Source organism: Stomoxys calcitrans, chromosome 1 (genome assembly GCF_963082655.1).
Source record: "Stomoxys calcitrans chromosome 1, idStoCalc2.1, whole genome shotgun sequence".
NCBI classification, from domain to species: Eukaryota; Metazoa; Arthropoda; class Insecta; order Diptera; family Muscidae; genus Stomoxys; species Stomoxys calcitrans.
Window position 1 is genome coordinate 163002337 of NC_081552.1, and position 26502 is coordinate 163028838.

Genomic DNA, 26502 nt, shown 5'->3' on the forward strand with positions numbered 1-26502 from the left:
AGAATCCGTCGTATAAAATTTCAGGCCAATCTGATAATAATTGCGACCTCTAGAGGCTCAAGAAGTCAAGATCCCAGATCGGTTTATATGGCAGCTATATCAGGTTATGAACCGACTTGTACTTTACTTGACACAGTTGTTGAAAGTAACAATAAAAAAACGTCTTGCGAAATTTCAGCCAAATCGGATAGGAATTGCGCCCTCTAGAAGCTCAAGAAGTCAAGTCCCCAGATCTGTTTATATGACAGCTATATCAGGTTATGAATCGATTTGAACCATATTTGGCACAGTTGTTGGATATCATAACAAAATACTACGTGCCAAAATTCATTCAAATTGGATAAGAATTGTGCCCTCTAGAGGCTCAAGAAGTCAAGACCCAAGATCGGTTTATATGACAGCTATATAAGGTTATGGACCGATTTGAACCATACTTGGCACAGTTATTGGATATCGTAACAAAACACGTTGTGCAAAATTTCATTCCAATCGGATAAGAATTGCGCACTCTAGAGGCTCAAGAAGTCAAGACCCCAGATGCGTTTATATGGCAGCTATATCAGGTTATGAACCGATTTAAACCATACTTAGCACAGTTGTTGGATATAATAACAAAACACGTTGTGCAAAATTTCATTCCAATCGGATAAGAATTGCGCCCTCTAGAGGCTCAAGAAGTCAAGACCCAAGATCGGTTTATATGGCAGCTATATCAGGTTATGGGCCGATTTGAACCATACTTGGCACAGTTGTTGGATATCATAACAAAACAAGTCGTGCCAAATTTCATCCCAATCGTATAAGAATTGCGCACTCTAGAGGCTTAAGAAGTCAAGACCCAAGATCGGTTTATATGGCAGCTATATCAAAACATGGACCGATATGGCCCATTTACAATACCAACCGACCTACACTAATAAGAAGTATTTGTGCAAAATTTCAAGCGGCTAGCTTTACTCCTTCGGAAGTTAGCGTGCTTTCGACAGACAGACGGACGGACGGACGGACGGACAGACGGACGGACATGGCTAGATCGACATAAAATTTCACGACGATCAAGAATATATATACTTTATGGGGTCTCAGACGAATATTTCGAGTAGTTACAATCAGAATGACGAAATTAGTATACCCCCCATCGTATGGTGGAGGGTATAAAAATTTGGTATCCAAATTTCGAATGGGGTACCTAGGGGGGCCATCCCACCCTTAAACCTACCAAACATATATTTAGGCCAATCACGACAATATGGTCTCAAATGAAAGGTAATTAGGATAAGAAAACGTATCTGATGTCCAATTGTCGGACCAAGTGTTAGGGGGACCACCCCAACCCCCAAAACACCACTAAATCGGACATATTTACCGACCATGGCAATATGGGACTCAAATGAAAGGCATTTGCGAGTAGAATACGAATCTAATATCCAAATGTGGGACCACGTTTCTGGGGTCCGCCCCTTCCCCAACACACCCGACAAACAGGACTTATTTACTGACCATAGGAATATGGAGCTTAAACAAAAGGTATTTGAGTGTAGAATTCGAATCTGATATCCAAATATGGGTCCAAGTGTTTGGGAGGCTGCCTTTCCCCGAAACCATCCCTTAAACGGTTCAAATTTACGACCATAGCAATATGGGGCTCAACTGAAAGGTCTTTGGGATTAAAGCACGAATCTGATATCAATATTCGGGAAAAGTTTCTATGGGGCCACCCAACACCCACAACACTACCCAAATAGGAAGTATTTGCTGACTATTGCAATATGAGGCTCAAATAAGAGGGGTTTTAGAGTAGAACACGAATCCGATATATATTTTTAAGGACAACTCATCCGCCCATCTCACAAAACACCCCCCCAAGCCAGTCATGTTTACCGACTATGGAAATATGGGGTTCAAATTAAAGGTATTTGGGAGTAGACCACGTTTCTGATATCAACATTAGGGACCAACTGTCTAGGGGACGCCCCACCAGCATAACAACCCCCAAATAGGTGGTATTTGCTCACCAAGAAAATTTGGGTCGTAAAGAGAGTGGAACTAAATATTAATAGATTTTAGGGCCAATACCCCAAACCGGACATATTTGCTGAGTTTTGCAATGAGGAATTTAAATCTTAAATATAAAAATCAATTTGTGTTTGTTTGTATGTTTGTGTGTTCCTTATAGACTCAGAAACGGCTGAACCGATTTTCTTGAAATTTTCACAGATAGTGCATAATGACCCCGTGGTGAAAATAGGGTACTACATTTTTTGATATCTGAAATGGGGGGGGCGGACCCTCCCCCTTACCCTATTTTCAGGAACGCCAGATCTCGGAGATGGGTGGTGCGATTTAAGCGAAATTTTGTGTGTTCTCATATAGTACACTAAAAATAAAAATTTGGTATCCAAATTTCGGATGGGGTACTTAGGGGGGCCGCCCCACCTTTAAACCTACCAAACATATATTTAGGCCAATCACGACAATATGGGACTCAAATGAAAGGTAATGAAGATAAGAAAACGTATCTGATATCCAATTATCGGACCAAGTGCTTGGGGGACCACCCCAACCCCCAAAACACCCCTAAATCGGACATATTTACCATGGCAATATGGGACTCAAATGAAAGGTATTTGCGAGTAGACTACGAATCTAATATCCGAATATGGGACCTAGTGCTTGGTGGGCCGCCTCTCACCAAAAACATCCCCCAAAGGGGACAAATTTACGACCATGGCAATATGGGACTCAAATGAAAGGTATTTGCGGGTAGACTACGAATCTGATATCCGAATATGGGACCTAGTGCTTGGTGGGCCGCCTCTCACCAAAAACATCCCCCAAAGGGGACAAATTTACGACCATAGCAATATGGGGCTCAAATGAAAGGTCTTTGGGAGTAGACCACGTTTCTGATATCAACATTAGGGGCCAACTGTCTAGCGGACGTCCCACCACCATAACAACCCCCAAATATTAGCGTATTTGGGTCTTAAAGAGAGGGGAACTAAATTTTAATAGTTTTTAGAGCCAATACTCCATACCGGACATATATGCTTTGCAATAAGGAGTTTAAATGAGATTAGAAAACGGATTTTATATCCAATTTTGGAGGCAATGGCAATATGGGGTTCAAATAAATGATATATAGATATATAAGAATAGAGCATGTTGCTGATGTATTTTTTGGGCTTAGTGATTGGAAGAGCACCCCAATCCCCAAAACACCCCTATATCGGGCATATTTACCGACCATGGGGGTAAAGTACGAATTGACACCCATTTTCGGGACAAATTTTCTGGGGTCTACCCCTTTCCCAAAATACCCCACAAACAGCAATTTTTTAGTGACCATCGCAATATGGAGCCCCATTTGGGAAACATTTTTCGACCATGAATTCGAATTCGATATCCTATTTTGGGGCCATGTGTTTGGGGGAGGCCTCATCCTGTTAACTCCTCTTAAGCAGTATGGCGTTTAAATAAATGGTATTTGAGAGAAGCATGATGCCAATATTTTTTCAGGGCCAAGTATCTGGGGGACCACCTCTCCCCCGAAAACACCACTAAATCGGATATCATGAGAATATCGGGCTGAAATAAAGTATTTCAGGAATGGAGTACACCTAACATCTAAAATTGAATTCGTAGACCAATAGAGATCATATGAGATTCAGATAAAGGCACTTATATTGTTAAACTGTTAGTCAAGTTAGCATGGTATTTCACTAAAAGATCTTTAATTGTCGAAAATAAATATTCCAAGGAATCTTTTGTTCCATATAAAGTAAAAGAAGGCGCAGCGAAGCGGGCGCGGGTCAGCTAGTGAGATTATAAAAGGAATTTGATATCCAATTTTGAGGCCTATGGAAATATGGGGTTCAAATAAATGATATATAGATATATGAGAATAGAGCACGTTGCTGATACATTTTCCGGGCTTAGTGTTTTGGGGACCACCCCAAACCCCAAAACACCCCTAGATCGGGCATATTTACCATGTCAATGTGGAGCTTAAATGAAAGGTATTGGGGGGTAGAGCAAAAATTGATACCCACTTTCGGGATCAGCTTTTGGGGGCGTACGCGCTTTCCCAAAATACCCCACAAATAGCTATTTTTTACTGAGCATCGCAATATGGGGTCAAATAAAGGTATTTGGGAGTGGAATAAGAATTTGATATCCAAATGTAGGTTCATGTATTTAGGGCATCAACCCTTACCCAAAACACCCCCAAAGGTAAAAATTGCGACCATACCAATATGCGGCTCAAACAAAAGTATTTGAGATTAGAAAACGAATTTGATAACCTATTTTGGGGCCATGTGTTTGGGGGACGCCTCATCGTGTAAACTCCCCTAAACCAATGGCAATATGGGGTTTAAATAAATGGTACTTGAAAGAAGAGCACGATGCTGATATTTTTTCAGGACCAAGTGTCTGGGCGACCACATCACCCCCGAAAACACCACTAAATCAGATATCATGAGAATATCGGGCTGAAATAAATTATTTTAGGAATGGAGTACACCTTACATCTAAAATTGAATTCGTAGACCAATAGAGATCATATGGGATTCAGATAAAGGCACTTATATTGTTAAACTGTTAGTCAAGCGATATACTATTTTCGTAGCATGGTATTTCACTAAAAGCTCTTTGTCGAAATTAAATATTCCAAGACAAATTTTGTTCCATATAAAGTAAAAGAAGGCGCAGCGGAGCGGGCCCGGGTCAGCTAGTAAAGTACATATATTCTTGATCAGCGTAAAAATCTAAGACGATCTAGCCATGTCCGTCCGTCTGTCTGTTGAAATGAAGCTACAGTCTGTAAAAATAGAGATATTCAACTGAAACTCTGCACAGGTTCTTTTTTTGTCCATAAGTAGGTTAAGTTCGAAGATGGACTATATCGGACTATATCTTGATATAGCCCCCATATAGACCGATCCGCCGATTTAGGGTCTTAGACCCATAAAAGCCACATTTATTATCCGAATTTTGAGACAGTGATTTGTGTGAGGCCCTTCGATATTTCTCTTCAATTTGGCCCAGATTTGGATATAGCTGCCATATACCCATATTTATTTACCGATTTTGCTTTAATATGGGACATTAAGTGTTAGGAACTTCAACATATTTCTGCAGTTTGGCCGAGATCGGTCCAGATTTGGATATAGCTGCCATATAAACCGATCTTTCGATTTATGGTCTTGCGCCTATAAAACGGCGCCTTTTTTTGTCCGATTTTGCCAAAATTTGTGACAGTGAGTTGTGTTAGGCCCTTCGACATCTTTCCTCAACTTGGCCCAGATCGGTCTAGATTTGGAAATAGCTGTCATTTAGACCGATCCCCCGATTTAAAGTCTTGCGCCCATAAAAGGAGCATTTATTGCCCAATGTTGCCGAAATTTGGGACAGTGAGTTAAGTTAAACCCCTCGAAATACTTCTGCAATGTGGCACAGATTTTTTCAGATTTGGATATAGCTGCCATATAGACGGATCTCTCAATTTAAGGTTTTGGGCCCATAAAAGACGCATTTATTGTCCGATTTCGCTGAAATATAGTCGGAATAGTGAGTTGTGTAGGCTCTTCGACATTTTTCTGTAACTTGGCCCAAATCGGCCTAATGGCTCATGTTAAGCTTTTCGCCAATCGTGTCGTATATGGTTCAGATAGGTTTATTTTTAGATATAGCTACTTAAAAGACCAATATTTTGTTATATACAATTGAACAATGACTTGTACTTATTAGTATTTGGTCTAAAGCGGAAAATATTTCGATATAGCTGCTATGGGGCATAAGGTATGCATTTTCACCGGATTTTGACGAAAGGTGGTTTACATATATACCCGAGGTGGTGGGCATCTAAAGTTCGGCCTGGCCGAACTTAACGTCATTTTACTTGTTCCTTTACGCTTAATACCATCAAAATGGGTGCAGTTTTCAGCCTTAACAAATATACTAGTATGGATGCACGGGAATGGGCTGAAATACTGGCAGATTAACCAACCAGCTTGCAAGTCCTTTTTCAGAGCAGTAGTCAAGGCAAAAGGTGATTATATCCAGTAAAAGTGAATGAATTCTGTAATATAGATAACTTCCACACATTTTTGCATTTGAATCATTAAAAAATATTTTTACGAAAAAAAATGTGGACGTTGAAATTGGTAACACCTTGTGTCAGTATTATGGTTCTTACGAAACCATATGATTCAATAGCTATCAACAGCAAAGTTTGAAATCAATCGAATAATTTATTGGTCACATATTTCCCCTAATAAGTACACTGCACTTTATTTACGATTCTCCGTTTTTTATTCGAAGTGTTTTTAATGCTTTTGGAAAGTTGGAAAATGACCATTTTATGATGGGTGGTATAAAAATTAATAAATAACAAAAATCATTTGCATTCCATTTCCATACATACCTCCTGCAGTATTTTGCGCAAACGTAACAATTGCTTTTTGAACTGCAGCACATCTTGAATCATAGCATTCCTAAATGATTTATCATACAACATGAGATCGTCCGAAGAACTGTGCGTATCACGCTGATGCTGATGGTATGATGAAGACGATGTCGGCTGATGGTTCAAATGGAGATTGTGTTGCTGATATTTACGCTGCAACGATGAGTTGGCCGTATTGTTGCCACTGCCCCTATTATTATGACCCGTCACCGACGAGGCTGTGGAATTTCGTGAAGATGCTGTGTTATTGCGACGACGTGCACTCAACGGGGACCTGGCACTATCTGAGTCGTTATCGTTGTTCAAGGTGCAGTGCTGTTGCATGCGAGAACGATTCAGCAAACGCGTCGCACGTGCAGGTAAATGAGCACTGAAACGATTACAAAGAAAAAGTCGTAGAAATTTAATATCATTGTCATATCTAATAAATAAAATCAAGTAAATATCGATTTTGGGTAACACAATCATATTCGCCGAATAGCCGCATGAAAAAAAAAATAAAATTACTCTTGATACATTTACAATGTACAATTGAATATCTTCCAAACTAATTAAGCTTTCCCACTGAGAATATTCATGCCAAATACGGTCCGAATTGGTCAATACTTCTAACACTAGAAAACTTATCAAATTTAAAATCCCCAACAAAATTTATTTGTATTATTTACAATCAAAAGCGTGCCAAATTAGGCCGTACCGAATCTTATATACCCTCCACCTTTAATCGCATTTGTCAAGTTCTTTGAATGACTTTTCAAATATATACGAGCTATATTAAGTAATTGACCAATATGGACCGTTCTTATCATGGCTGTAAAAAGTAATAAAACAACACCTCCTCCAAAATTTCAGGCAAATCGAGTAATAATTGCGCCCTCCAGAGGCTCAGTCAAACTGGGAGAGGGGTTTATATAGCAGCTATGTTAGGTTATCAACCGATTTAGACCATGCTTGGAACAGTTGTTGAAAGTTATACCAAAACGCTATGTGCTCAAGCCGATTGGATAACAATTTCGGCTTCTAGGGGCTGAATAAGTAAAATCAGGAGATCGGTTTATATGGGAGCTATTTGCAATTCTCAATAAGATGTATCTGTGCAAAATGTCAAGCGGCTAGCTTTATGCGTTCGACCGCTATTGTGATTTCGACAGACGTACGGACGGACATGGCTAGATGGACTTAAAATGTCCAGACGATCAAGAACATATATACTTTATGGGGTCGCAGATCAATATTTCGAGAAGTTACAAACGGAATGTCTAGGTTAATATACCGCCTATCCTATGGTGGTGGATATAAAAATATTATTGTCAATTTTCGATTATTTCCTTTTTTAGTTTATAGTAATTTAAAATTATCAAACCAAAGAATTTTTTTTTTAAATTATCTTTAAAATGTTCTTCACAATTCGTAAATAATTTATTTTTATGGAAAATTTTATGTTATGAAGAGGATAACTTTAAGTAGTAAAAGACGATCTACATATTTTTTTTTATTATTTTGTAACCTTTTCTGTGGTGTAATCAGATTTTTAATCCGTTAAGAAATAGTCCTCGAGTTTCAAATAAATCGTTGGAGATATTGCAGACATACAACCACGATTTTATAAGATTTTACGAGCTCTATCTAATGCAAGAAGAATCATGACGATCGCCCTATTATTGCTTATTTGAAAGTACTTCAAAATTTTAAATTGTCGAGCTGACCAACAATCACGATCCATATCAGCCCCTGGACCTACTCCATACTTATTGCAACTAATTTCAACATACGTGTCAAGTTTCGTGTAGATATCTTTATCCGTTTAAATGTTTATTCCTTAGATTTTTCGATCAAATTTTCCAACAAGAATGAAAGAAAGTGAGAAATGGGTACTTTTAAAATAATGATTTACCTGGAGAAGCTCAAAGAAATCATTATTATTTTTTGATATTTCTACATTTATTAGGTACTTGCTGGACTGATAACACTCCGCTGCGTGTTCTATCACTTTTTAATAAATTTTATTTCAGCCCCATATTCCAATGATAAATAAATTTTTTTTGGTTGTGAATTTTTCGGTGGTGGGACGGTCCTCTGACATTTCACCCCAAGGGTGGATATTACATTTGTGCTCTATTCCCAAAAACCTTTCTTTTGAGCAACATATTGCCATTGTCCGATTTGGGGGAGTTTTAAGATTGAAGTAGCTTCACAGTCACTTGCCCCTAAAAATACATATCAACTCAGTGCTCTACTCAGAAATGCCTTTCTTTTGAGCCCCAAATGGCCATGGTCGGTGAATATGTTCGGTTTGGTGGGAGTTTTGGGAGTTGGACGTCCCCCACACACTTGGCCCCGAAATTGGATATCATTTTCGTTGTATACTCTCAAATACCTTTCATTTGAGTGCCATATTGTGATGATTGGTACATGTATCCATTTGGCGCCTTTTGCGGTTTGGGACACCACTCCGAATTTTGGTACGCAAACAAAATTTCGCATGAATCGCCCAACCAATTTCCGATATCAAGCTATTTTGAAATTTGGGGTAAGGGGAAGGGTCGCATTTTCACCATAGGACTACTGTTCAGCCTGTAATATTTCGAAAATGGTACGGGGATTACAAATTTTTATTTTTATACCACCACCATAGGATGGGGGTATACTTAGCTAGTCATTTAGTTTGTAACACCTCGAAATATTCGTCTAAGACCCCATAAAGTAAATATATCCTTGATCGTCTCGACGTTCTAAATTGAACCAGCCATGTCCGTCCGTCTGTCGAAATCACGAAAGCGGTCAAGCGCATAGAGCTAGCCGCTTGAAATCTTGCACAGAAACTTAATATTGGTGTAGGTCCTTGTTCATTACAAACAGGCCATATCTGTTCAGATTTAGATATATCTCCCATGTAAACCGATCTGCCGATATGACTTCATGAGCCCCTGGCAGCCGCATTTTTTGTCCGATTTGGCAGAAATTTTACGTATAATGTTCTGCTATCACTTCCAACAACTGTACCAAATATGATCCAAATCGGTCTATAACCTGATATAGCTCCCATATTGACTTCCCGATTAAATTTCTTGAGCCTTTACAAGCCACAATTTTTGTCCGATTCTGCTGAAACTTTGCATGCAGTGCTCTGTTATGACTTCCAACAACTGTACCAAGTGCGGTTGAAATCGGTCTTTTACCTGATGTAGCTCCCATATAAACCGATTTCCCGATTTGACTTCTTAAGCCCTTATCAGCCGTAATTTTTTTCCCAATTTGACTAAAATTTTGCCTGTAGTGTTTTTTTTATGACATTCAACAACTGTGCCAAGTACGACACGAAAAACCAAAAAATTATGCCTTTCAACTAAATTTAAATATATTTAGCCATAAGATGGGGGTATACTAATACCATAAGATGGGGGTATACTAATTTCGTCATTCCGTTTGCAACACATCGAAATATTGGTCTAAGACCTCATATATTTTTGATCGTCATGATATTGTAAGTCGATTTACCCATGTCCGTCCGTCTGTGGAAAGCACGCTAACTTTTGAAGGAGTAAAGCTTGGCGCTTGAAATTTTGCACAAATGCTTCCTATAAGCGTAGATCAGGTGGGATATCGGTCCATATTTAGAGATTGCAAATTTTCCCATGAACATTCCACTAAGGAACAGGGACAAACTTTTCCTTGTTCGATCCCGATCTCGGATTTTGAATTCTACAAGCTCTGAGAGCGCAATTATTATCCGATTTGGCTGAAATTTTGAACAAGCACTTCTCCTGTAAACTTCAACATACGTACCTAATATGGTCCGAATCGGTCCCAACCCTGATATAGCTCCCATATAAACCAATATCCAGATTTTATTTCTTGTGCCTCTAGGGGGCGTTAACCTTATCTTATTTGGCTGAAATTTTGGACAATGACTCTTTTATGACCCTTAACGTACGTGCTTTGTATGGTCTGAATCGTTTCAAAACCTAATATAGCTCCCATATAAACCAATCTCCTGATTTTACTTCTTGAGGCTCTGGAGAGCGCAATTATTTTCTGATTTGGCTGAAATTTTGCACAATCGCTTCTCCTGTTACCTTCAATATATGCACATGGCAAATATGGTCTAAATCGTTTTAAAGCCTGATATAGCTCCCATATAAACTGATATCTCGATTATCATTACTATCCTTTATTTGCCTATAAAGAGATACCGGAAAAAGAACTAAACAAATGCGATCCATGGTGGAGGGTATATAAGATTCGGTCCGGCCGAACTTAGCACGCCTTTACTTGTTACAATTAACTTCTTCCATGTACCGATTTCCCTTTACACTGTGCTGTCATTATCACCCATAGACATCTTCTAATATATGATACATTTGCATATTGCATGCATGTGCTGTATTGCGGCAGACATATTTTCGATGTTGCCCATTGTCGATATCCACCGTGCAAAGTAGTTAGTGTATGATTTTTTTTTTTTACTACTCAATTTTGCCAAATGTAATTTCGAAAATAGACCTAAGATATGATGAACCTTCCTGAGGTGCACTTGTGGAAAGAATACGTGAGTCATCGACAACATGTTTGGCGGCATGCAAGATGAAGTGACTGCGTCTCAAATATCTTCGCGTGCTATCAACAGTTGTTGGAACGTTTGTGGCAGTGGATGCAGATGACGTCGACGCTCTGTCTGTTGCAGTGCGTGTGCCATTGGCTGGCGATTCCAACGTCAATGAGGTTGTGGTATTGTTGGGGTTTTTGTTCGCATTGAAATTCTTCCCATCTTGGGAACTGTGATGGTGATAATTCTGCCCATGCAGTCGTTGCGGTGAATGCCGTGTCCTAATCGTAATGGGCGACGACGTTCTCGAACGTGTGACTCCACTGCTCTTGGCCAAATAGACATTTTGCGAAGTTTTTAAATCGGTGCGAACACGCCGTACACTACCGGGTGATATTTCGGGTACATTTTTATTTTTAATTGTTTCTATTGTTGTGGTACAAGACATTATTTATGCCATCAATATACTATAGAACTTAAACATTTATAATGTTTATAAAAACAATCACATTAACTATACAATTTTTGGGTTTTTAATAGAAAAACAACTTTTGAAATATGTTCTTTGTACTTTATCTACAGCTGTTCATGTTTGACTAACGTCATGTCAGAGTCCTACTTTCTTTGGTATTTTTCGCATGTTATTGTGGAGGTATGACACAATCACGAAATGCGCAAACTCATACTTTGGTAAGAATCATTCATGTTTGTCTTATGTGTTTTGCTTTTTTATTGTTAATAACTAACTCCATAGTACAATCTGCTTACTTTTTAAGGGTTGCCATAATAGTTCTCATATACATATATATACTAACAGAGTAAAGTTTAAATGGCGAAGAGAGAATAATATTTATGCAAGTTTAAGACTCTATTGCTTTTAAAGGCCTAATCATTTAAAATAATAAGGTGAATTTCCACAATTCCCTTTTAAGATCTTGTTGGGCTGCAGCCCTTTTCTAATGGCGGTTTCTATTAAAAGGAAATTTCATCTACAATTATCAGTTTCATTTGAGAGCATGGCACCGTATAAGAAGTATAGGGTGCGCCAGAGAAACTCACTCATTTGAAAAAACTCCCGATCGGCGAGTTGGGCAGGGGGGGTCGAACGGGGGCGCCTCTGGAGGCGGATGCCCCCAAATTTGTTTCTCTCTCCAGTAAGTTGCCATCATGTTCTGGTCTAGCGAGCAGCGGGCCTTCGCCGTCGAGAGCTTCTTTTCTAACGGTCGCTCATTTGTTGCTACGCAAAGTGCCATCTGCGTTCGTTTTGAAATTTCTCCTCACAGACTCGTTTCTAGCCGTAATTCGATTCTGTCGTCTGTAAACTCATTTCAGTAGAGTGGAAGTGTCGCTTAATCCAGAAATGGACTTCAACGAACCATCGAACCGAAAACGCTGCTTCTGGTTCTTCATCAAGATCTTCAATTTCATCCCTTTGAATTGGTTGTTGTATAAGAATTAACTGAACGCGATTTTGTTACCCATCAAAACGCATGTGAAATGCTGTTTGACAACCTGCCGTAGTTTTTTCCAGTGACGAGGCTCACTTTCTCATTTCTTACTACGTCAACAAGCAAAACATGCGATTTACACATGGAGTGGTGTAAATTCTCAAGAACAATATTCACGACGCCATTGCTAACATACTGATTGATATGTTGCAAAAAGTAGATACGAATTTCAAAAGTCGACTTATCAGTGTATGCGCAATGGGAGTCGCCATTTAACAATTGCCATTTTCAAGACTCCTTGAAAAAATTGGGATATTGTATTCTCAAATAAAAACAGAATTAAAAAAACAATAACCGAAATAATTTTTTTAATTGACTTTTCCAAGAAACAAGTTTCTCTGGTGCACCCTGTATAATACGGAAAAGAACTACTAATATTGTTAGGTTGGCAATCTTTTTCACTTCCGTAGATTTATATAAACAAACTTACTCATAAGATTTGCTTTAGACATTTATTTTTGGATATATTTCTTGGGATTTTATAACAAACTGTGATATCATGGGCACAAATACAAAGACCTTATTACGTAGGGAAAAATAACTGTGCGTGTGTGATGGAAAGTAGGACCCCAGGCTAATTATTTCGAAAGGATGTTAAATTTAAATACATGTGGTGTAAAATTGTAAATGATAAGTAAGAGCAAGGACATCCTTGGGATAAATTGAATATTTTATCTTCCTTAAGAGCATACATTTAACAAAAACATCAATGCGTGGACAGAGTTGCTTCAATAGATCAAATTGCTTAGTGAACATATCGATTTATTATACGAATTTTGTTTCCTAATATGAAGTAAAATATACGACTGCACTGAAAAAACGCTGTCCCATTCGTAGGGTTTTAGCAATGAAAACGAACCAATTAAAAAAAAAAAAAAACTTTAAAATAAAGATGTTATCTTTAATTTCCTTTTTACTAACGGACATGGCTATCCGCTTCAAATTTTGATTGCTGATTGATTCTAATTTTATTTCATAGATGGCTGTCCAATTATTATTTTTTTACCCTCCACCATAGGATGGGCGTATACTAATTTCATCATTCTGTTTGTAAATCCTCGATATATACGTCTAAGACCAAATAAAGAGTATATATTATTGATCGTTATGACATTTTAAGTCGATCTAGTCATGTCTGTCCGTCTGTTAGTCGAAAGCTCTTGAAATTTTGCACAAATACTTCTTATTAGTGTAGGTCGGTTGGAATTGTAAATGGGCCATATCTGTCCATGATTTGATATAGTTACCATTTAAACCGATATTGGATCTTGACTTCTTGAGCCACTAGAAGGCGAAATTCTCATTCGTTTTGGCAGTTGTTGAAAGTTATAACATATCACTACATGCTCAATTTCAGCCAAATCGGAAAAAAATTGGAGCTTGTAAAGGCTCAAGAACTTAAATCGGAAGATCGGTTTATATGGGAGCTATATCAAGTTATAGACCATGCTTGGCACAGTTGTTGGAAGTCACAACCGAACATCATTTGCAAAATTTCACTCAAATCTATATAGGAGCTTTATCCAAATCTGAACCGATATGATTCATTTGCAATCCCCTGCATCAGTTTTAAGTTTCTGTGGAAAATTTCAAGCGACCAGCTTTACGCGTTCGACCGATATCTTAATTTCGACAGACGGACGGACGGATGGAAGCACATGGCTAGATCGACACAGAATGTCGAGACCATCAAAAATATATATATTTCTTTGGGTCTTAGGTCAATATTTCGGGGTTTAACAAACGGACTAAATTAGTATACCCCATCCTATGGCGGTGGGTATAAAAGTCGTTCATACGAAGAACCAAAAGGAATGTTAAAAGAAGTTGGCTAATCTTTGGCTCGAATCTCCAAAATTAGGACAAACATTTTTTCAGTGTGAACAATCAAAATCTTTGGTCAAAGAACCACTTCATATCCAACATAAAAAAGTAAAAGTGTGCTATGTTCGAACGACCCGAATCTTATATACCCTTCACCATGGGTTGCATTTGTAAAGTTTTTTCCCTGGTAACTCTTTGGAGGCATAAAACGATAATGGGAAAGAATTGCTATGTTATTAAAACTATATCAGCTTATAGACTGATACTTGGTTGGAGATCATAGAAGAAGTCATTGAGCAACCTTTTATTCAATTCGTATAAGAAGTGCGCCTAACAGGGGTTCAAAAAATAAAATCCGAAAATCGGTTCATAAGGGAGCTATTTTAGGTTATGGACCGATTCAGACCATACTTGGCAAGCATGTTGAAGGTCATAATAGTAGTTGTGCAAAATTTCAGCAGAATGAGAAAAGAACTTTGCCCTCCAGGGGCTCAAAAATACAATCGGGAGATCGTTTATGTGGGAACGGAATAAGGAAAGTTTACCATCATCCTATGGTGGAGGTTATAAAAAACTATTAAAAATATGCAAAATTCAGCAGAGCCTAATTTTGGGAACCCATCACCATTGATTGTGATATAAAATTTACTTAAATAAATATTTTTGAAGGGCATTCGTATACGCTACGTACCAAATTTCTATAAAATTAGGCAGAAAATTATGTTTAAAGGGCCGTAGAAGATTAATCGGGGAATCGGTTTTTGGCACATAACAAAACACTACGAGCAAAATTTCTTGCAAATCGGAAAACAATTATGGCTTATAGGTACTCCACACATAAAATCGGGAGATGATTTTATATGGGAGCTATATCACGTTACGATGACATCACGTCAAGATGTCTAGTCGGGAGATCGGTTTATATGGAAGCTCTATCCAAACCTGAACCGAAATGATCCATTTGCAATTCCCAACGAGCTGCATCAACAGGAAGTATCTGTGCACAATTTCAGGCGAATGCCTTCTTTCTTTCGAGTGCTGTCGTGATTTCGACGGATGGCTAGATATACTTTACGGTGTCTCAGATCAATATTTCGTGGTGTTGCAAGCGGAATGGTTAGAATAGTGTACCCGGCTTCCTATGGTGGTGGATATTGGATATTTGTCCAGCTTAGACTAATTGCTATTGTTACACCTTAGGATGGGGGAATGCTAATCTATTCTATTGTATATGTATACTTGACGGCTTTAACATTCTAAGTCTATCTTGAAATGCCCGTCCGTCTGTCCCTTCGTTGATTCAAAAAAATGTAAAGTTTACAAGTAAGTTAGTTATTATAGTGTTTATACGACAATATATCGTTTAACTGAGACTTTAAAATTGTTGTAAGAGAATGTGGGTTGGATGTAATAGATGTGTTATCAATGGAGTGGGAAGACAATAATGACTTGATATTATTGTTTTATGTTTTATTTCTTTCCTAGGGCAAATGTTTGTCTTATGGAATAACACATTCATTTCAGATGGCTCAATGTGTATTGTATACCTTCGTTTGATTTATATGTAGCATGGTAGGTTAAAGTCTTGTTCTTCGTTCGCTATCTTTGTTCCTTTATAAAGAATTATGATAAAGAGAAAACAGAAAAGAATTGAAAACATAAGCAACTTCCCCGAAGAAACCTTAAAAGTACATTGATCTTAATTTTTTCAAACTCCGGTTGAAGCCGGTTTAGCAACCGACCAACGTTTATGAAAACTTTTACAAGAACGCACATTAGGGTGAGTGGAAATTGAAATAAATTACGAAAGCAAAAATAATGAAAACTTTATTATTATATTACAACGTGGAATTAAAACACCACAATATACTACATATGCAATACAAAAAAAAAAAAAAAAACAAGTAAAAAAGTGCTTAGTTCGGCCGGGCCAATCTTGGGAACCCACCACCATGGATTCTGTTAAAAATGTATACAAAACAAATTTTGTTACAGGGCATAATTTCATTTTACATACCAACCTTCGGTCAAACCAGCAAAAATTAAAGATTCGAGGAACAGGACAAGGATAATCGAGAGACCGGCTTATATGAGAGCTATAAAGAGTTATAAACTGATTTTGAAAGATCTTGGGACAGTTGTTGGAAGTCGTAGCAGCGCATGCAAAATTTCAACCAAATCGGACAAAAACTGCGGCTTGTGAGGAGTCGAGAAGTCAAATCAAGAGATCAGTTTATATGGGAGCTATATTCGGTTATAGGCCGATTCGGACCGTACATGGCACAGTTGTTGGAAGTCATAACCAAACACTACATGTTTAATTTCAGCCAAATCGGACAAAAATTGCGGCTTGTAAGGACTCAAGAAGTCAAATCGAGAGATCGGTTTATATGGGAGCTACACCAGGCTATAGACCGATTTGGACCGTACTTGTCACAGTTGTTAAAAGTCATCACAAAACACAACATGCTAAGTTTTAGCCAAATCGGTCAAAATAAGGGCTCAAGAAGTCAAATCTGGAGATCGGTTTATATGGGAGCTCTATCAGGTTATTGACCGATTTGGACCGTACTAGGCACAGTTATTGGAAATCAGAACGAAATACCACATGCGAGTTTTCAGCGAAATCAGGGAAAAATTGGGACTTGTAAAGGTCCAAGAAGTCAAATCGGGAGATCGGTATATATGGGAGCTATAACAGTCTATAGACCGATTTGGACCGTACTAAACAGAGTTTTTGGGAGTTATAACAGAACGCAGAATGCAAAGTTTCAACCAGACCGGAGAAAAATTGCGGCTTCCAGGGGCTCAAGAAGTAAAATCGGGAGATCCGTTTATATAGGAGCTATACCTAAAACTGAACCGATATGGCCCATTTGCAATCCCTAACGACCTACATCAATACTAAGTTTTTATGCAAAATTTCAAGCGGCTAGCTTTACGCGTTCGACCGCTATCGTGATTTCGACAGACGGACGGACGGACATGGCTAGATCGACAATAGAACGTTGAAGGCCATAATTTTACTCTACGTACCAAACTTCTGCCAAATCAGGCAACACTTAAAGCTTCTAGTATCCGAACAAAGATAATCGAGAGATCGGTTTATATGTATGCTACATCAAGTTAAAGGCCGATTTGGACTGTACTTGGCATAGTTGTTGAAAGTGGCAACAGAACGCTACGTGTAAAATCTCAAAACAAATCCGACAAAAATTGCGGCTTCCAGGGTCTCACGATGACTAATCGGGAGATGGGATTATATGTGGGATATATAAAGAAGTGGACAGATTTGGTCCGTACTTGGCAGAGTTGTTGGAAGTCGTAACAGAACACAGAACTACATTTCATTCCTAGTAGGACGAAAATTGCGGCTTGTTAGTGTTAAAAAAGTAAAATCCGGAGATCAGTTTATATGGGAGCTATATCCAAATCTGAACCGATATGGACAATTTGCAACGCGTAGGGACCTACATAAATAAGAAGTATCTATGCGAAATTTCAAGGGATAAGCTATACGCGTTCGACCGCTATCGGACGGACCTGTTTAGATCGACTCAGAATGTCGAGACAATCAGGAATATATATACTCTATGGGGTCGCAGATCAATTTTTTTGAGGAGTTATAAACGGAATGAATAGATTAGTATAACCCCCATTCTATGGTGTTGAGCATACAAAGTTTTATTTGGTTAACCTTAACATACATTGAAGAAAAGTTGACTAAAGCTTAAGGTTTTGAGCTTGACCTAAGGATTTTAGTTGTTGTTGTTGTTGTAACCACATTTTCATGTGGAGGTGGCGATCCTCGTCAAGCTCCTGTAGGTGAGCAAACTCGTTCCGGTCCAAAGGACCAATCGAGCATCATAGGAACGTAGTATTTGTGCAAGAGCCGGTGCCACCCGATCTCTCACTGAGACTCTCCACTAGATACCGCAGATTGTCCACGAATGCAGTTACAGCTATTCTGGATGGAGCATTCCACTATCCGCAATCTGTGGACGCGCCCGGCAGCTAAGTTTCTCGTGAAAGCAATGAACACTATACATATCGGACCTCAATGTTCCAGCTTGTGTGGTTCTCACAGCTATCCCGTGACGGGAAAGATTTTGGTAATGATTGCGAGCAAAAAAATCCACACTGAAAACAAGGAGTATCTTATATTCTAGTAAAAAATTACCAAATATGGTATTGAAATTTTATTTATGCAAATTTTCTCCTATGTTATGAAAGTTAACTAAACTACGAAAATCATCCTGTTACCAAATAAATCGCATTTAGTTTATGTTATTAGAATCTTATATATAAAAATCAATTTGTGTTTGTTTGTAGGTTTGTTTGTTTGTTTGTATGTTTGTGTGTTCCTTATAGACTCAGAAACGGCTGAACCGATTTTCTTGAAATTTTCACAGATGGTGCATAATGACCCCGTGGTGAAAATAGGGTACTACATTTTTTTATATCGGAAGGGGGGACGGACTCTCCCCATTACCATAATTTTTAGAAACGCCAGATCTCGGAGATGGGTAGTGCGATTTAAGCGAAATTTTGGGTGCTCTCATATAGTACACTAAAAATAAAAATTTGGTATTCAAATTTCGGATGGGTTACCTAGGAGGGCCGCCCCACCCCAAAACCTACCAAACGTGTATTTAGACCAATCGCGTCAATATGGGACTCAAATGAAAGGTATTTAGGATAAGAAAACGTATCTGATATCCAATTGTCGGACCAAGTGCTAGGGGGACCACCTCAAGCCCCAAAGCCCCTAAATCTGACATATTTACCGACCATGGCAATATGGGACTCAAATGAAAGGTATTTGCGAGTAGAATACGAATCTAATATCCAAATGTGGGACCACGTCACTGGGGGTCCACCCCTTCCCCAAACACCACCCAACCAGGACTTACTTACTAACCATGGGAATATGGAGCTTAAATAAAAGGTATTTGAATGTAGAATAAGAATCTGATATCCAAATATGGGTCCAAGTGTTTGAGGGCCGCCTTTCACCAAAAACATCCCCCAAAGGGGACAAATTTACGACCATAGCAATATGGGGCTCAAATTAAAGGTCTTTGAGAGTAAAGCACGAATTTGATATCAATATTCGGGAAAGTGTCTATGGGGCCACACAACAACATTACCCAAATAGTAATTATTTTCTGACTATTGCAATATGAGGCTTAAATAAGAGGGTTTTTAAAGTGGAACACAGAATACGAATTTGATAGGAGGCCACCGTAGCGCAGAGGTTGGCATGTCCGCCTATGACGCTGAACGCCTGGGTTCGAATCCTGGCGAGACCATTAGAAAAATTTTCAATGGTGGTTTTCCCCTCCATATATAAGAGGGTTTTTAAAGTGGAACACAGAATACGAATTTGATAGGAGGCCACCGTAGCGCAGAGGTTGGCATGTCCGCCTATGACGCTGAACGCCTGGGTTCGAATCCTGGCGAGACCATTAGAAAAATTTTCAATGGTGGTTTTCCCCTCCTAATGCTGGCAACATTTGTGAGGTACTATGCCATGTAAAACTTCTCTCCAAAGAGGTGTCGCACTGCGGCACGCTGTTCGGACTCGGCTATAAAAAGGAGGCCCCTTAGCTTAAACTTGAATCGGACTGCACTCATTGATATGTGAGAAGTTTGCCCCTGTTTCTTAGTGGAATGTTCATGAGCAATATTTGCATTTACATACGGATTTGATATCCAAAAGTAGGACCATGTTTTTAGGGCATCACCCCCTCCCCAAAGGGTAAATATTTTTCGACCATGCCAATAATATGTGGCTCAAATGAAAGGTATTTGAGATTAGAAAATTTGATTTTGAATTTGATAACCTATTTTGGGGCCATGTGTATGAGGGACGCCTCATCCTGTAAACCCCTCTTAAGCCAATGGCAATATGGGGTTTAAATAAATGGTTTTTGAGAGAAGAGCACGATGCTGATATTTTTCAGTGCCAAGTATCTGGGGGACCACCTCTTCCCCAAAAACACCACTAAATCAGACATCATGAGAATATCGGGCTGAAATAAAGTATTTTAAGAATGGAGTACACCTTACATTCAAACTTAAATTCGTAGACCAATAGAGATCATATGGGATTCAGATAAAGGCACTTATATTGTTAAACTGTTAGTTAAGCGATATACTATTTTCGTAACATGGTATAGCCGAAAAATTGTCGAAAATAAATATTCCAAAGAAACTTTTGTTCCATATAAAGTAAAAGAAGGCGCAGCGGAGCGGGCCCGGGTCAGCTAGTAAGTATATAAATTTCCAAAATGTTTTCCCTAATACAAGTTAAAAAATCATTGACTTAAGCTTAAAAATACTAACGGCAAGAAAAATAACATCCGCATACCAAAAAAATGTATGGAAAAAAATAATGTTAGATGCTTTTACTGAAACTTATTACATATTAGGTAGTTGGGTCAAGAAAAGCGGAAAGAAAAGAATATAGCTGCATGTAGAAAAATAATTAAAAACAAGTAAAAGCGTGCTAAGTTCGGCCGGGCCGAATCTTATATACCCTCCACCATGGATCGCATTTGTCGAGTTCTTTTCCCGGCATCTCTTCTTAGGCAAAAAAGGATATAAGAAAAGAGTTGCTCTGCTATTAAAACGATATCAAGATATGGTCCGGTTCGGACCACAATTAAATTATATGTTGGAGACCTGTGTAAAATTTCAGCCAATTCGTATAAGAATTGCGCCCATTGGGGCTCACGAAGTAAAATAGAGCGAACGATTTATATGGGATCTGTATCGGGCTATAGACCGATTCAGAACATAATAAACACGTTTGTTGATGGTCATGAGAAGATCCGTCGTACAAAATTTCAGCCAAATCGGATAGGAATTGCGCCCTCTAGAAGCTCAAGAAGTCAAATCCCCAGATCGGTTTATATGACAGCTATATCAGGTTATGGACCGATTTCAACCATACTTGGCACAGTTGTTGGATATCATAACGAAATACTTCGTGCCCAAATTCATTCAAATCGGATAAGAATTGTGCCCTCTAGAGGCTCAAGAAGTCAAGGCCCAAGATCGGTTTATATGGCAGCTATATCAGGTTATGGGCCGATTTAAACCATACTTGGCACAGTTGTTGGGTATCATAACAAAACACGTCGTGCGAAATTCCATTCCAATCGGATAAGAATTGCGCCCTCCAGAGGGTCAAGAAGTCAAGACCCAAGATCGGTTTATATGGCAGCTATATCAGGTTATGGACCGATTTGAACCATACTTGGCACTGTTGTTGGATATAATAACAAAACACGTCGTGTAAAATTTCATTTCAATCGGATAAGAATTGAGCACTCTAGAGGCTCAAGAATTCAAGACCCAAGATCGGTTTATATGTCAACTATATCAGGTTATGAACCGATTTGAACCATACTTGGCACAGTTGTTGGATATCGTAACAAAACACGTCCTGCAAAATTTCATTCTGATCGGATAAGAATTGCGCACGCTAGAGGCTCAAGAAGTCAAGACCCAAGATCGGTTTATATGGCAGCTATATCAAAACATGGACCGATATGGCCCATTTACAATACCAACCGACCTACACTAATAAGAAGTATTTGTGCAAAATTTCAAGCGGCTAGCTTTACTCCTTCGGAAGTTAGCGTGCTTTCGACAGACAGACGGACGGACGGACGGACGGACATGGCTAGATCGACATAAAATGTCACGACGATCAAGAATATATATACTTTATGGGGTCTCAGACGAATATTTCGAGTAGTTACAAACAGAATGACGAAATTAGTATACCCCCCATCTTATGGTGGAGGGTATAAAAACAAGTAAAAAGGTGTTAAGTTTGGCCGGGGCGAATTTTGGATGTAGAAAAAGAATTAAAACAAGTAAAAGCGTGCTAAGTTCGGCCGGGCCGAATCTTATATACCCTCCACCATGGATCGCATTTGTCGAGTTCTTTCCCCGGCATTTCTTCTTAGGCAAAAAAAGGATATAAGAAAAGATTTGCTCTGCTATTAGAGCGATATCAAGATATGGTCCGGTTTGGACCAGAATTAAATTATATGTTGGAGACCTGTGTAAAATGTCAGCCAATTCGAATAAGAATTGCGCCCTTTGTGGGCTCAAGAAGTAAAATAGAGAGATCGATTTATATGGGAGCTGTATCGGGCTATATACCGATTCAGACCATAATAAACACGTATGTTAATGGTCATGAGAGAATCCGTCGTACAAAATTTCAGGCAAATGGGATAAGAATTGCGCACTATAGAGGCTCAAGAAGTCAAGACCCAAGATTGGTTTATATGACAGCTATATCAGGTTATGGACCGATTTGAAGCATACTTGGCACAGTTGTTGGATATCATAACCAAACACGTCGTGCAAAATTTCATCCCAATCGGATAAGAATTGCGCACTCTAGAGGCTCAAGAAGTCAAGACCCAAGATCGGTTTATATGGCAGCTATATCAGGTTATGAACCGATTTGAACCATACTTGACACAGTTGTTGGATATCACAACAAAACACGTCGTGCAAAATTTCATCCCAATCGGATAAGAATTGCGCGCTTTAGAGGCTCAAGAAGTCAAGACCCAAGATCGGTTTATATGGCAGCTATATCAGGTTATAGACCGATTTGAACCATACTTGGCACAGTTATTTGATATAATAACAAAACACGTCGTGCAAAATTTCATTCTGATCGGATAAGAATTGCGCACTCTAGAGGCTCAAGAAGTCAAGACCCACGATCGGTTTATATGGCAGCTATATCAGGTTATAAACCGATTTGAACCATACTTGGCACAGTTGTTGGATATAATAACAAAACACGTCGTGCAAAATTTCATCCCAATCGGATAAGAATTGCGCACTCTAGAGGCTCAAGAAGTCAAGACCCAAGATCGGTTTATATGGCAGCTATATCAAAACATGGACCGATATGGCCCATTTACAATACCAGCCGACCTACAGTAATAAGAAGTATTTGTGCAAAATTTCAAGCGGCTAGCTTTACTCCTTCGGAAGTTAGCGTGCTTTCGACAGACAGACGGACGGACGGACGGACGGACGGACAGACGGACGGACATGGCTAGATCGACATAAAATTTCACGACGATCAAGAATATATATACTTTATGGGGTCTCAGACGAATATTTCGAGTAGTTACAATCAGAATGACGAAATTAGTATACCCCCCATCTTATGGTGGAGGGTATAAAAAACAAGTAAAAAGGTGTTAAGTTCGGCCGGGGCAAATTTTGGATACCTACCACCTCAGTTATATATGTAAACCACCTTTCATCATAACCCGGTGAAAAATGCATAATATATGCCCCAATAGCAGCTATATCGAAATATGGTCCAAATTCGACACGGATATTGAGTGGTCTAATAAGTACAAGTCATTGTTCAATTTCGTAGAACCAAATTTTGGTCCTTCTGGTAGCCATATCCAAATATCTGAACCATATATGACACGGATGTCGAAAAGCCTAAAATAAGTCACGGTGTCAAATTTAAGCGAAATCTGATTATAAATGTGCCTTTTTTGGGGCCAAGACTTTAAATTGAGAGACCGGCTTATATGTTAGCTATATCAAAATCTGACCCGATCTGCACCAAATTGAAGAGGGCTGGCGAAGAGCCTAACACAACCCACTGTCCTAAATGTCGGCGAAATCGCACAATAAATGTGTTTTTTATGGGCCCAAAACCTTAAATCGAGAGATCGGTCTATATAGCAGCTATACGCCAATGGGCCCAAAACATTATATCGAGAGGTCTAGACCGATCTGACCCAAATTAAAGAAAAATGTTGAAGAGCTTAAGACATTTCACTGTCCCAAATTTCGCGAAAAAAATCGGACAATAAAGACCTTAAATCGAAAGATCGGTCTATATGGCAGCTATATCGAAGTCTAGACCGATCTAAACCAAATTAAAGAAAAATGTTGAAGAGCATAACACAACTCACTGTCCCAAATTTCGGCGAAAAAAGGGCAATAAATGCGCCTTTTATGGACCCAAGACCTTAAAGCGAGAGATCGGTCCATATAGTAGCTATATCTAAATCTAGACCGCTCTGAGCCAAATTGAAAAAGGTTGTCGACTGGACTAACACAACTCACTGTCCCAAATTTTACCAAAATCTGATGATAAATGTGTTTTTTACGGACCTAAGACCCTAAATCGGTAGATCAGTCTATTTGGGGGCTATATCAAGATATAGTCCGATATAGCCCATCTTCGAACTTAACCTGCTTATGGTCAAAAAAAGGGACAACGGACATACTGACAGACGGACGGACATGGCTAGATCGTCTTTGATTTTTAAGCTGATCTAGAATATATATACTTTATAGGGACGGAAATGGATATTTCGATGTGTTGCAAATGAAATGACAAAATGAATATACCCGCATGACAAAATTAATATATACCTCAATCCTTTGGTGGTTGGTATAATAATCAAGTCCGATGGAGAGGCCAAGGAAAAAAACAATAATTTTGATGGAAATCTGCTTCGATTTTTTAAAGGTGAATTAGGGAGAATTTGTAGGTAAGCGCTACATTTATGTATTCATTAATTTAATTATTTATTTATTTATTAAATTGTTTATTTATTCATTAATCTATCTATCTACTTATTTATTTATATGTTTGCTTATTTATTTCTTTATTTATTTATATGCTTATTTATTTATTTCATTATTTATGTGTTAATTTATTTTTTACTAAATTTTTTTATTTATTTGTTAAAGATAATTGAATAACATTGAAAAAATTACTATATTTAAATATATTATGTGTTAATTGAAGGGTTATCATTAGACTTCAATTGGAGAAGTTTGTTATAAAGGAAAGGAAATATTTTTTTCAATTTGGGTTAAAAAACATATTGAATTTCAGTGTCCTTTAAACTCACCTAAAGTATAGATATTGCAACCACTTTTGTAAATTTTAACTAGATTTAAGTCCACTTATATATACCTAAAATAATCTTTGACGCTAACTTATGTCCGATTTTACCATGATTTGCTTAATTTTTGTTTGTTTTTTTGGATACAATCTTCAAAATAAAGTTACTTTCTTTGTATTTAAGTCATTATATACTCACGGGCATAATCATCCCATTCAAATTACTATCACAGACTGTTTTCAATTTTAGAACACAGATTACAAGCAATGAAATTAGTATCTTTAGTTTTAAAATTCAACCATTTAAAAACGCTGCTATATGTTTATTTATTTGCTATTCTTGCACAACTAGATAAACAGTCTTATACATTGCGGTACATGATTTTAAATTTAGGAGCGTATGCGTCTAAAAAAGATATATGGATATAAAAAGATTGTTAGGGTGTTGGAAGTCTCTCTCTACTTCCGAACTAAGCGAGCAAGCCCCTAAATCTTCTTACAGTCCGGCTAAGCGAACAAGGCCAAGGAGAGGTTGAAGGGGAATTTCCGCGAAAAAGTACATTGTGCTCATTGTTATCTTTGTCCCAACGTAAATTTCCTAACTTTCAATTACATTTTGGCCACCATTAAAAGATTGTATCTAAAGCAAGCAAAAATCGTTCACCAAAGGAATTGCATCCTTTAAATAAGGTTACGCATCTTTGGCTCGAACCTTTAAAGTACGAACAAAATTTTTTTAGGTACACAGAATTCGAGCTTCGGTTAATTAAAAGCTATTTGATCGAATATACGATCTTCGTAATCAATGTATAATAAATACGAACCATATTCCATGAAGCACCAAAATAAATTATGATTCTTGAAATTGTGCATGAAATACTTAGTGTTAAATTACATTATCAATGCAATAGAAATAGAAGAAAAAAAATATAACTTTTTTACCTATAATACAATCAGTGCACTAACAAAATACATAACGCATTCAAACTAAATAACGGGTTTTGTGTTTTTCCTGGCCAACAGAAGATAGTTTATATATTTTATTAAAATTTTGTCGCAATTTCTCCGAGCCACTCTTATGTATATGGTTACCCACTGAAAGCAATACATCTAATTACAATGGAATAAAATTGCATCTCCGGAACTTACTACAATGCGGGGCAATGCATACCATGTTTTCTTTGCGAAAACACCATTCCAACAGAGCGTTCCTATTTGTAAAGAG

General features: G+C 38.2%; 1 protein-coding gene and 1 long non-coding RNA gene across 15 annotated transcripts in view; one reads left to right on the forward strand and one right to left on the reverse strand.

The window, feature by feature from the left end:
* Positions 1-26502, reverse strand: part of LOC106089084 (serine-rich adhesin for platelets) — a 312770-nt gene that overhangs the window by 28896 nt on the left and 257372 nt on the right. For all 9 annotated transcript variants that reach the window (XM_059360423.1, XM_059360422.1, XM_059360420.1 and 6 more), the window contains one exon: positions 6428-6839. In XM_059360423.1, the coding sequence (XP_059216406.1) occupies positions 6428-6839 (412 nt within the window). The remainder of the gene's footprint in view (positions 1-6427; positions 6840-26502) is intronic.
* The window catches only part of LOC106094598 (uncharacterized), a 249126-nt gene that overhangs the window by 21995 nt on the left and 200629 nt on the right, over positions 1-26502 (forward strand). Inside the window, exon 3 of one of the 6 annotated variants that reach the window (XR_009396460.1) lies at positions 24722-24883. The exons of the other annotated variants lie outside the window; for them this stretch is intronic. This is a non-coding gene — a long non-coding RNA (uncharacterized LOC106094598). Of the gene's footprint in view, positions 1-24721; positions 24884-26502 lie in introns of those variants that run through there. 6 annotated transcript variants of the gene reach the window in all.